We start from the raw sequence: 12,759 nt of genomic DNA on the forward strand, positions 1-12,759 counted from the left end.
GATGCTGAGGGGTTGAGGGTGAGTGAGGGTGAGTGAGAGTGAGGGTGAGTGAGAGTGAGGGTGAGGGTGAGTGAGGGTTTGAGGGTGAAGGGTTGAGGGTAAGTGAGGGTGAGGGTGAGTGAGGGTGAGGGGTTGAGGGTGAGTGAGGGTGAGGCGTTGAGGGTGAGTGAGGGTGAGTGTGAGTGAGGGTGAGTGAGGGTGAGGGGTTGAGGGTGAGTGAGGGTGAGTGAGGGTGAGTGTGGGTGAGGGTGAGTGAGGGTGAGGGTGAGTGAGGGTGAGGGTGAGTGAGGGTGTGTGAGGATGAGGGGGTGAGGATGTGAAGGCGCGTTTGGCAGTGTATGTTTTAACGCTCGGAATATCATAATGAACCCAGACATGACAGTCTCCAGCCAACAGCTGTAAATAGTTAGTCAAGTAAGCTCCAGTGGCCCTGCCAAAAGGGCGTGTTTTTTTCGTGTAAAGTTTCTTATGTTCTTGTGAGATAATCAGCCACCCTAAGTTCTAGGGCTCTGTGCAATGACAGAAGTTACAATTCTTGACCAGAGGCCCCAGTTGGCACACATGCAAATCAGAACCAAACTTTCCTCTAAAAGGAAACTCAATCCGCAACACAAGACCTGTAGTGCCGATAATGGTATGATACGGATATAGTGCTTTATACTTCCGATGGCGCTGAAGCTACATTAGAAATGTCACCGTGCGTAAGGAATTAGACTTAGCCATGCTGATTAACACCCAGCTATCATGCGGTAATGAAGGTCATGCTTTTGATACAAACTACTATTCTTGTACTCGTCTGTCCTGCTGGATCTGTTCCACGAGGAATAGAGTATTGCACTTGATGCCTTCCAGGAGACACGGAAACTTGCGTTGCGACAGCCACGCTGAGCCGGTTTTGTAAGGCAGCAAAGCCTTCAATGATGCTGCCCAATTTGTAAGTGTCCAGTGATCGGGAAAGCCCGTGCTGCTAAAATGGCGACACCCCGCAGATTGCTCTCCAGATTGCTCTCCTGAAGCTGGCTGCCTGATGGAGTGGAGAGCGGGCGGGCAGAGAGAGTGAGGGGGCGGAGCGGGGGTGTGGGAGGAGTGCGGCTGGCTGCCTGATAGAGTGGAGAGCGGGCGGGCAGACACCACAGACAGTATGCGGTCAATAGGCTTGTGTGGTACCATCATTTTTCAGGGCTATAGGGTCAGGATGTGGTCCAAAGCACCAGAGGGCGGACAATAACTTGCGGACGATATCAACTCGCTGGACAATCGCACTGAACTGCCCACGTCATCTGTTTGTTTACCCAGCCTGTTTTGCAAACCTGCAAGTGACTGTGGTTGCAATGATCCGGGAAGGCGTCAGTCAGGGGAAGCAATTAGAAAACACAAATGCATTCTCTCCAAAGAGCGTGGGGAGAAAAGATGGCATTAAAAAACAAGCTCTCGGCATTGCGTGGCGGGAGGGGGCGGGGGGAACGTCGAGTCGGAACAAAAAACAAGTGAAAGCGGGATGTAAGTAGGGGGGAGGAGAAGTCTGGGCAGGCAGGATGACTCAGGGGAGGGGGCGGAGCGGGGCAGAGCGGCATGTGGGTGTGAAGAAGCCGGGCCTTTGAAGTGAAGCTAAGCTTCACTTCAAAGGTGTCGGAGGAATGCGGGCGGCTGTGCACGCGCTTTTAAGCTCAATGCACATGCGCATTGAGCTTAAAAGTCACGGGCACTGCAAGGAATCGCCACGATTCATTGCAAGTTAGATAAAGAGTCGATGAGCCCCTATAGTCTGGCTTGCTCGATGCGCATGCGCATCGACAGGCGAGACCTAAAAATGTATTTTGTAGAGAAGAGTTTAAAGATCCGTAAAGAGGTGGTGGGGTGAATTACGCGCTAATGTGTCACTGTGTGGACATCGAACACACAGAAACTGCCTGCCAAAAACTGAAACTATTAGTAGAAATTCAAAAGCTTGGCCAAAACCAATTGGAACACACAGAAATAAGGGCAAGTAAAATCACAAAGGACGATGCGGATTACTGGTTAACAGCATACGTTTATAAAACAAACTATATATGTATCCATCGTACCCGTAAACCCCATATAAACTTAGTGACAGTCCTTTCAGATACCACGTCCCTCTTTCCCCTCCTCGTTCTACACACTCACCCCAGACCTCCTTGTACGTCTTCACACAGTGTATGTCCCACCACGACAGTCACCTTCCTACTAGCAATTTGACACAGCCCTCTGCATGACGTCGCCACGCAGAAGCCACTCCCCTTCCCATTCTTGCATCTCCGTAGCGACCACAGAACCCTGAGAAATACAAAGAGTACACGAGCGTTAGTTTGCTCTAGGAACAGGGCGAAGATCTAGCCGCCACCGCGGAGCGAACTATTCTCTATGCGAAAAAATCAGGGTAAAAAAACAGAAAAAGGCATAGAGATCCAATAGAGGTGCGCAAAGTGTTAAATCGAATTAGTTATTAGATTTAGAGTACCATATATATTTCTAAAGGGAGGGGAACTGAGGTCTATTGGGACATAATAATTGTTCTGAATTACGCTCGTCGTAAGTTTACGTAGTAGAATTTATACTATTGAGTGCAGTATCATTATTCTGTGTCTTTATTGATTGTTTCTCTCGTGCTGTACATATAAATACATTAGAAGATGGCCGCCTGGGTAGGGACAGCTTCTTAAGCGCCCCAGGATTCGAAGTAAAAGCAATGGCGGCCATGTTTAAGTCAGTCGGAAGTTGGCTAGTATTCTCCCTGAAGCACGTCTTGAGAACGTTTTGGTGTTGTGAATAAAACCGTGGGCGTTATTTTTAACAGTGCAGTGCTACCCGAGATAGACTTAATGCACACCAGTACTAACAAAGTGGGTCCGCGGTATCTCCGTTAAGGCACTACATCGCTCTCTTGATAACCGTAAGTGACCGCTATACATGTGCCGGTGGACTTCCTCGGCCCCGAGTCAATAGATAGTCACAGGCAAACAATCCTGTCAGCTGGAGTTTTTCTGGCGCATGCGTGGTATGGGTTTTGAAGTCGCGCACTCTTCACGGACCATACCCAAGATGGCAGCTCTAGCTCTGCTGACCCTCCGGCGGGCGGGCTGGAGGTTGTTACGAGAGGGTGTCCCAGGTAAGGGAGACAATGCCACGGTGGGTGGTTCGAGGGGAACGAGAGGCGCGGTAGCGGCAAAGAGGGAAGACAGATATGTCAAAAGACAAGGTGAAGTGAAGGACATCGGGAAAAATACTTGTTGCACCAAGCCCGTTAGCAACTTTACACTGTAGGAATGGACGCCCGGAACGCACAGAATAAAATGTGTACCAGCCACTGAAAGCTCGAGGCAGGCTCGAGTCTGATGCGTGTTTCTGCTCTAGGTCCTCTTGGACCTTCGAGTTTAAAAACTAGCCTAACTTCACTTGGGTTTGGCTGCCACTAAGGCTCTCGTCTCATGCGCCAAGAATTAAACACAGAGCAATAATCTTTGAAAAGGATGAGAGAAAGTGATAACAGTTTAGTGGCAAAACTGCACAATATTGGTTATTTAAGTTCTTGCTGGGATGTACTAGTTGACAGATGGCACTCTGGGCACCCCCGTGATGTGTTTATGTCTGTACCAATCTGTAGTCAGGTGGGGCTTGTTAATAAAAAGGCAGACCCCCGCCCCAGGGCAGGGTCAGTAGGGTAGCCTCTTCTCCAGCCTGGGTACCTGCTAATGACTACCCACACAAGGGGCTTACTATAACATATCTTTAATCTTCTGCGTGTGACAGTGCGCTCAACATTCTAAACCTGCATTCACTTCACGCTCTTATGTTTATGTCACTGTTCTATGGAGACTATCAGGAGCCAAAAGGGTTCCGTCATTGTTAACTCGTACGACACTACATCTCCCCCTCTGTTAAAATAAAATATATATATATATATGTATGTGTGTATATATATATATATATATATATATATATATATATATATCCTATCTATCATAACTCTTCAGTAAGTGTCTTCATGGCACTCTGATCACACGTCCCGACTGCGTCTTCCGAAACTGGGGACAGGCAGTGGAAGAGTCCATGATCTGTTTTGGCAATGTAGGAAAAACAGCAGTTAGGGGTTCTCAAATTTTCATTTCAGACCCAGTCTCTACATTGGCATCAGTGCCTGACGAGCGATTAGCCACATGCCGTAAATGCAAGTAATCTTGTGTAAGGCTATCCAGGACGTTGGGCAGTCACCATGTGTCCTTTGCTTGTCGCAACCTGGAATGGCTCAGTATTGCAGGGAACATCAGATTTCTGTTTTCTAAACTGACAGACAAGCACTCGATCTCCACTAGTAAATGTAATGTCTTTTGCATGTTGGCGCTGTCTGCATAGCCCTTCATTAGGGCTCGCCTGCTGATGCGCTTCAGCGCATAGCTGGCGAAGCTCTATAGGGGCTTATCCAGTGTTTATCCACCACTGGCGATTCCACTGGCGATTCCTTCAAGTGCATGTGCTTTTTAGGTCATTGCGCTTGCGCAAGCCCTAAAAAGCGCGTGCACAATGCCACCAGCCGCCTGCCTGCCTGCCTCGCATTACCACATCAAAGGCAGCCCTCCGAGCGCATTTCTCACCCCCTAATTATTCACGGCCGGCCGGCAGGCACATCAAAGGCTGCTGCTGCCGTGACTCGCATTTCTCCTCCCTCCTCCCCTATCACTGCCCAGGCCGGCCGTACTTTCTCTTTACAAGGGCGCCCATTCCTGAATCACTTGAAATCTCTCCACATTATTTGCATTTTGTTAATTAAAAAAATTAACTACAACACAGCGTTGCACATTTTTCTCGACTTCGGAAGGATGAGTCCCAATCTCATTTGTACAAAGTGTTGTAATGGGATTATTGGAGAGTTAGAGAAACGTGCTCACAAGTTACATTTTTATGCAAATCATCTGAGTAAATAAACAATAGCATGGTGCCGTTTGCGTCCTTGACTTGATCTGGTTTTTATTTTTATTTTGCTATTATTCTCACAAAGGCTAAGAAGGTCTGCCTACTTTAGTATTAAGTGCTATACGTCGCATAAGCAACAGCTAACCATTCACTCACCCACGCAACGCCACTCACCCACGCAACGCCACTCACCCACGCAACGCCACTCACCCACGCAACGCCACTCACCCACGCAACGCCACTCACCCACGCAACGCCACTCACCCACGCAACGCCACTCACCCACGCAACGCCACTCACCCACGCAACGCCACTCACACACGCAACGCCACACACACACGCAACGCCACACACACACGCAACGCCACACACACACGCAACGCCACACACACACGCAACGCCACACACACACGCAACGCCACTCACACACGCAACGCCACTCACACATGCAACGCCACTCACACATGCAACGCCACTCAACCACGCAACGCCACTCACACACGCAACGCCACTCAACCACGCAACGCCACTCACCCACGCAACGCCACTCACCCACGCAACGCCACTCAGCCACGCAACGCCACTCAGCCACGCAACGCCACTCAGCCACGCAACGCCACTCAGCCACGCAACGCCACTCACACACGCAACGCCACTCACACACGCAACGCCACTCACACACGCAACGCCACACACACACGCAACGCCACACACACACGCAACGCCACACACACACGCAACGCCACACACGCAACGCCACACACACACGCAACGCCACACACACGCAACGCCACACACACGCAACGCCACTCACACATGCAACGCCACTCACACACGCAACGCCACTCACACACGCAACGCCACTCACACACGCAACGCCACTCACACACGCAACGCCACTCACACACGCAACGCCACTCACACACGCAACGCCACTCAACCACGCAACGCCACTCACCCACGCAACGCCACTCACCCACGCAACGCCACTCACCCACGCAACGCCACTCACCCACGCAACGCCACTCACCCACGCAACGCCACTCACCCACGCAACGCCACTCACCCACGCAACGCCACTCACCCACGCAACGCCACTCAGCCACGCCACGCCACTCAGCCACGCCACGCCACTCAGCCACGCCACGCCACTCAGCCACGCCACGCCACTCAGCCACGCCACGCCACTCAGCCACGCCACGCCACTCAGCCACGCAACGCCACTCACACACGCAACGCCACTCACACACGCAACGCCACTCACACACGCAACGCCACTCACACACGCAACGCCACTCACACACGCAACGCCACTCACACACGCAACGCCACTCACACACGCAACGCCACTCACACACGCAACGCCACACACACACGCAACGCCACACACACACGCAACGCCACACACACACGCAACGCCACACACACACGCAACGCCACACACACACGCAACGCCACACACACACGCAACGCCACACACACACGCAACGCCACACACACACGCAACGCCACACACACACGCAACGCCACACACACACGCAACGCCACACACACACGCAACGCCACACACACACGCAACGCCACACACACACGCAACGCCACTCACACACGCAACGCCACTCACACACGCAACGCCACTCAACCACGCAACGCCACTCAACCACGCAACGCCACTCAACCACGCAACGCCACTCACACACGCAACGCCACTCACCCACGCAACGCCACTCACCCACGCAACGCCACTCAGCCACGCAACGCCACTCAGCCACGCAACGCCACTCAGCCACGCAACGCCACTCAGCCACGCAACGCCACTCAGCCACGCAACGCCACTCAGCCACGCAACGCCACTCAGCCACGCAACGCCACTCAGCCACGCAACGCCACTCAGCCACGCAACGCCACTCACACACGCAACGCCACTCACCCACGCAACGCCACTCACCCACGCAACGCCACTCACCCACGCAACGCCACTCACCCACGCAACGCCACTCACCCACGCAACGCCACTCACCCACGCAACGCCACTCACCCACGCAACGCCACTCACCCACGCAACGCCACTCACCCACGCAACGCCACTCACCCACGCAACGCCACTCACCCACGCAACGCCACTCACCCACGCAACGCCACTCACCCACGCAACGCCACTCACCCACGCAACGCCACTCACCCACGCAACGCCACTCATCCACGCAACGCCACTCATCCACGCAACGCCACTCATCCACGCAACGCCACTCATCCATTTGCAAAACGAAAAATGTGAAACTCTTCTATTGCGAGACCTATTGCATTTTCAATGCTTGTTTTTCTTTTGCAATTCAAGTCTCTTATACAGGGTTCTTCCTCTGCACTTGATCTTCTGATGGTCCATTGAGGTAACTTGGTTATTATGGCTCCCCAGAGTATCAAGGTTATAGGGCTTTCACCTGTGGTCGAGTGAGGAGTCCAACAGGAAGCTCAAACAGTAGAATTGAGGACAATTTTAAGGTCGAGCTTTTCAAATACAGCAAACGGAACGCTTTCTTAAGTGTACTTGTGAAACGTTCAACAAGGCCTGTGGCCAACGAGTTGTGTGCTTCTGATGCTTCACATTAAGATGACTGAGAAAGTCTCTGAATTCTCGACTGTTGAAAGATGTGCCCTTGACGGATATTAGGATAACAGGAACACCCCATATCGCAAAGATGCCGTCTAATTTCTCGATGACTCATTGTTGTGTGATGGATGAAAGATCTTTCGATGGAAAACAGAAGTATTCATCAACAATCACCATCAGGTGTTGCCCATTGTCAAGAGGACCGAACAAGTCAACAGCAAATATTTTCAATGCATTATTTGGCAACTCTGACATATTTAAGGTGTGTTGAGTGGTTTTCAATTAACTTCAGTTGCGTAGATGGCAGGCTTTCATTTCTCATTCAACTCTCTCATTGAGAAGGCAGCAGGATTTTTTAATGCATCCGTTCACTTTGGATGAGATACGCGATGCGGTCAATGCTTTGCCTAATGGTAAGGCAACGGGCACAAATGGACTCCCTGCGGAGTTTTACAAAGAGTATCTGGATTTTCTGGCACCTCATCTTCAGGCTATGTTTGAGGAGGCGTATGAACAGCAGAGGCTGCGGGCCACGCTCCGCGAAGCATTGATTGTGACTCTTTCTAAGCCAGGGAAGGATCCTGCTAGGTGTGACTCATATCGGCCTTTATCGCTAATGAATACGGATGTAAACATTTTTGGCTAAGGTGCTTGCCACTAGATTGCAATTGTTGCTGCCCGTGATGGTCCTGCCGGACCAATCTGGCTTTGTCCCGCTCCACGGCACACAACTTACGGACGCTATTTGCAATGATGCACCTCCTGAAGCCTGAGTTACCTGCAGCGGCAGTCCTACTGGACGCTGCAAAGGCATTTGATTCTATATCTTGGCGCATCAGATGGGTGTGCCCTTTATATTCACTAATTGGATTCAGCTGCTGTAGACAGCGCCAGTGGCTCGTGTTCGTGTTAATGGTAGACCTCCGACGCATTCCCGAGTGGGCGAGGGACGAGGCAGGGCTGTCCCTTATCGCCACTTCTTTTTGCCCTTATTTTGGAGCCCTTGACCTGCATTTTGCGGCATCGGCTTGCACAAGCAGCGCTACAGTTTCAGCAGAGGCCATTGGCGGTGTCAATGTACGCCGATGATATGGTCCTATATGTCTGTGAGCCTGAGGTACATCTAGAGAAACTGATACGTGAATATATTAGATTTGAATGGTACTTAGGGTTGGGGATTAATTGGGATAAATCAGTGGTATTTGCTTTAACAGGGTGTACGAAATAGTGCAGCTTGAATACCCTGTGATATGGAGTGATGAGCCTGTCAAATACCTGGGAGTTTGGGTGCACAAAGATCCGCAGATTGTTGTGCGTGAAAACTATGGGAAGGCGATAGTGCATCTTGAAGACAAAGTGGCTAAATGGATACGGCTTCCGTTGACCTTTGCAGACAGGGGGGCGTTGCTAAAAATGGTGGTCCTCCCTAAATTTCAATATTTATTTGTCAATATACCCGTTATCTTGAGACAGTATTTTTTCAATGTACTGCAGGGGATTTTGATCACCTTGGTATGGGGAGGGAGAAAGCCGCAAATTAGGTGGGAGGTTCTGACACTGCCTTATGAAAAGGGTGGATTTCCTGTGCCAGACATGCAACTGTATTTGTGTGCGCAAGCGAAATATGCGTCCTATTGGCAGACTGCGCCGCCCTTTACGCCGCATGTAGCGGTGGAAGCAGGGGCTGTACACCCGGTGCCATTAAAAGGTATGGTGGTTAATGATACCACGGTCTTTGAGAAGGACGAAATAGATACAGTGCACTGCACGCGGCATGCATGGGAGACACTTGGGGCAGATCTCAGTGACCTGTGAAACGGGAGCGTTGAAAGTTTTGCAGTCTGTGGGTAAGTGCACTATGGGGGATATTTATTCCGGTGGTGAATTTATTGGATTCCAGGCTTTTCTGGGTGATGAGGGAGGCTCGGTTATGGCTACATTTATCTATAGTAGGTTGAGGGCTGCGGTTAAAGCTTTATACCCTGGCTACCCTGCGGAGCCTCCTACTCTTACGGCGTTGCAAAATCTTTATGCTGCACAAAATAGGGCAAAAATGATCACCCGGTTGTTTAATGCATTGCAGGCTGACGAAGTGAAGGAGAGTGTGGGCCCCCTGGCGAAGTGGAACACTATTTTGCCGCAGGCGCTGACTGAGGATGAGTGGGGCGTATGTTGTAAATTGACAGGTCAGTTCACTGCGAATGGAAATTTGCGCCTGATTCACTATAAGTATGTGCATCAAGTATATTATACGCCTGGGCAACTGTTTAAATATGGGCTCCGGGATTCAGATCATTGTAGGCGCTGCGGGAGGAGACGGCTGATTTTCAGCATTTGGCATGGAGCTGTGGCAGGGTATCGGAGTTCTGGGTGAAAGTCACTGAAGCATTAACAACAATGGTTGGGGAGCCTGTGCTTTGTACCATGCCGATCTGCTTATTAGGCAATGTACTACATCTTAAAACGTGTAATCGCAGGCTTGTGGCTCAGGCGCTGCTGTTGGCCAAGCGAAGGGTGTCGTTGCACTGGGATGGGAGGGCTGCTCCTAGGCTTCCGCAATGGTTGAGGGATATTGCCTTTTGCAGGGATCAACTTCTGTGCTATTGGGAGGAGTTGCCAGGAGCATCTAGACCTAAGGACATCTGGGGTCCATTCACTGCCTATATTACAGCTCAAACACCTGACTGTTAGTATTATATATGTTTATGGAAAGGTTCATGATTCATCTGAAAAACCTTTGATATGCTATGTAATATGTGTCTGTTGGAGACTGTGCCTCTTTGTGGGAAAGATGATGGATGCCACTACACTTTGCACACTGCCATGTATTGTTGCTGACTTTGACAAATAACATTGTGTTTATGTATTTCTTCTCAAAAACTGAATAAATAAAATAAAAAATAAAAAACAACTCTTTCATCGAGATGAGGAAACCAGACTCTGTCTCCGAGAGCTTGTTTTGTGGAAACAATTCCACAATGTCCATAATGGGCCACTTCAATTATCTGTTGTTGCATACTCCCTGGAGTAACAATTCTCTAACTTCTCAGGTGAAGGAAGTGACCCGATTGGGGCCACCCAGGTCACTCACAACCACCTCTCAGCCTTCCAAACAATGAAGAGTCGATCAGGTAGTAGAGAATACAAACCAAGTTATTTATTAGTATTGCGCTGCAGCGGAGCCCAGTCTGACCAGTCTCCTAAGATGACTGCTGAGGGACTCACTCCCCCCAACATAGGGTTAGGTATTATACATTCACAATTCCCCAAGAACACGCCCAGACTAGAAAATTCCATTCCAGGCTACAGTGAGCAAAGGCAGCAAACAAGGATGAGCCAAGGTCCTGAAGCTGGGTACATGTTATCTTGACACCAAGGCAGCTCGGCCTGTGCCCAACATAAGAAACTGTGGGAACGAGTCTCTCTGAAAACATAGGTATGTTACAAAAAGAGAATACATTCTCTGGTGTGGCAAGGCACAGCCTTGAGAAGTACAAGCTGAAGGTGCAAGGGGGCAGCTTTTCTGCTGATGCCAGCATCAAGTGACGAGAGCTTGGTTTCAATCACAGAGCGAGATGGTGACAACTAAAATGGCGCCATGAATGCTAACTTAATGAAGAGCATAAACATTGCAAAGATAAAGTTTAAAGTCTGAGCATTATGAGAATAGCATTTCAAGTCTAACAGATCCTCCTTTTAGCATTCATGCTAAATTTTATTGGTGCCATCAAGTAAGGGTCTTTACAATTCTAAAGATAGGAAAACTGTCGAATCATAGGCTACTGTTGATAACTTGCGACTGTTATTCCTAACTAAATACTCATTGAGGATAAACACGCATCAATATTAAAAAATGCTTTCATCGATGCCCATTAAATCCTGAATATCCTGCATCACCATGGCCCTGGTATTGGAATCATGCCTCGGGGACTTGGGGCGTGGCGTCAGCATTGACACACAGCAGGCACAACAGATAGGGAGACAGTGTATGCACAGACAACAGGCTAAAATGATACCGGCCATGGCAACCAGGAAAATAATAATCTACCAGCCCCGAGTAGCAAAGAGGCCCCAGAACCACCTGTGAAAGACCATGTGCCATTTTCCTAATTATGTCTGAGGCAAGCCTATGGAGTTTCTGTGTAGCAGTATACACAGTCTGAGCGCGGTCCGGTATGTACACACAACAGCTACTGCCGATGACGCAGTAGGCCCCACCCCGATTCGCAAGGATGAAGTCTAAACCCATCCGGTTCTGAAGGGCAACAAGTCTCGTAGCCTGGAACTTTACTGTGAAATCGGTCAAAATCCCTGCAGTGGTATTAATGACTCCCTCCACCACCCTGGTAAGCTGTCGAATGTTAACACTATTGGCCATTGGAGCCCAGAAGGGTATGATACCTTTCATTGCATCCGTGAACTGCTGCAAGGTGGTGTCTGTCTGATCTATGTCATCTGTACTAATCATCCTCCTAAACCGGAATACATGGGCATTTCTACGTTGCAAGCGATGGTCTTTATGGTAATTGGGAGGGGCTATATACACTGGGGGCAAGAGGTAAGAAAGATAACACCTTCCTGACCACCCCTGAGGAAGCCAGACATAACCATGAGATCCGCAAACAAAATAGACTTTAGGTGGCGGTATCAGGGGCGGACTATTGGTTGTTCTCAAGTTATAAGTGGTGTTGCACATGCAGTACCCCACCTCTATGCTCCCAGCCCCCTGAACACAAAAGGGAGCTGTAACATCAACCACTGACAGGGTTATCGTCTTATCTTCAGTAACATTACGGGCCGGAAAGGACTGGTAGTATTCTGATGTGTTGAACTGCAGGAAATAATCCATTTCCGCCTGGGACCAATTTCCCTTTCTCACTCCCTTGTGTGCATGCATGCGCTCAAGAACAATCTGAAAAACGGCTCTCGGCCTGTGGGAGCCCCCGGGGGTGCTCTATGCTGGAAACGTACAGCGTGTGTAAGGCTGCAAGAAATAGTACTCTTTTGCTCTAATGTATCAGCCCAGGGAAATGAACGAACCATACTAAGCAAGGCGAATCACCCTTTACAGCTACTGACATAAGACAAAGGCATGGACAACAAGTTCTCACTTCTATGAGTCACTGAGGGTAACAACCCACATACCTAACATTTTGTCGTATTATAGGCAGTGTCCGTTTGATGCAGGGTCTGAATAAACACATTATCTTTATAGGATT

General features: G+C 49.8%; 2 protein-coding genes across 2 annotated transcripts in view; one reads left to right on the forward strand and one right to left on the reverse strand.

The window, feature by feature from the left end:
- CIAPIN1 (cytokine induced apoptosis inhibitor 1) overlaps positions 1-2,280 on the reverse strand; it is a 114,659-nt gene extending 112,379 nt beyond the window's left edge. Inside the window, exon 1 of the mRNA XM_078670553.1 lies at positions 2,146-2,280. The gene's annotated coding sequence lies outside the window, so the exon portion shown is untranslated. The remainder of the gene's footprint in view (positions 1-2,145) is intronic.
- Positions 2,281-2,973: 693 nt separating this feature from the next.
- The window catches only part of COQ9 (coenzyme Q9), a 70,291-nt gene continuing 60,505 nt past the window's right edge, over positions 2,974-12,759 (forward strand). The window contains exon 1 of the mRNA XM_078670552.1: positions 2,974-3,127. Within this exon, the coding sequence (XP_078526678.1) occupies positions 3,010-3,127 (118 nt within the window). The 5' untranslated portion in view covers positions 2,974-3,009. The remainder of the gene's footprint in view (positions 3,128-12,759) is intronic.

This window comes from Lissotriton helveticus, chromosome 12 (genome assembly GCF_964261635.1).
Source record: "Lissotriton helveticus chromosome 12, aLisHel1.1, whole genome shotgun sequence".
NCBI lineage: Eukaryota > Metazoa > Chordata > Amphibia > Caudata > Salamandridae > Lissotriton > Lissotriton helveticus.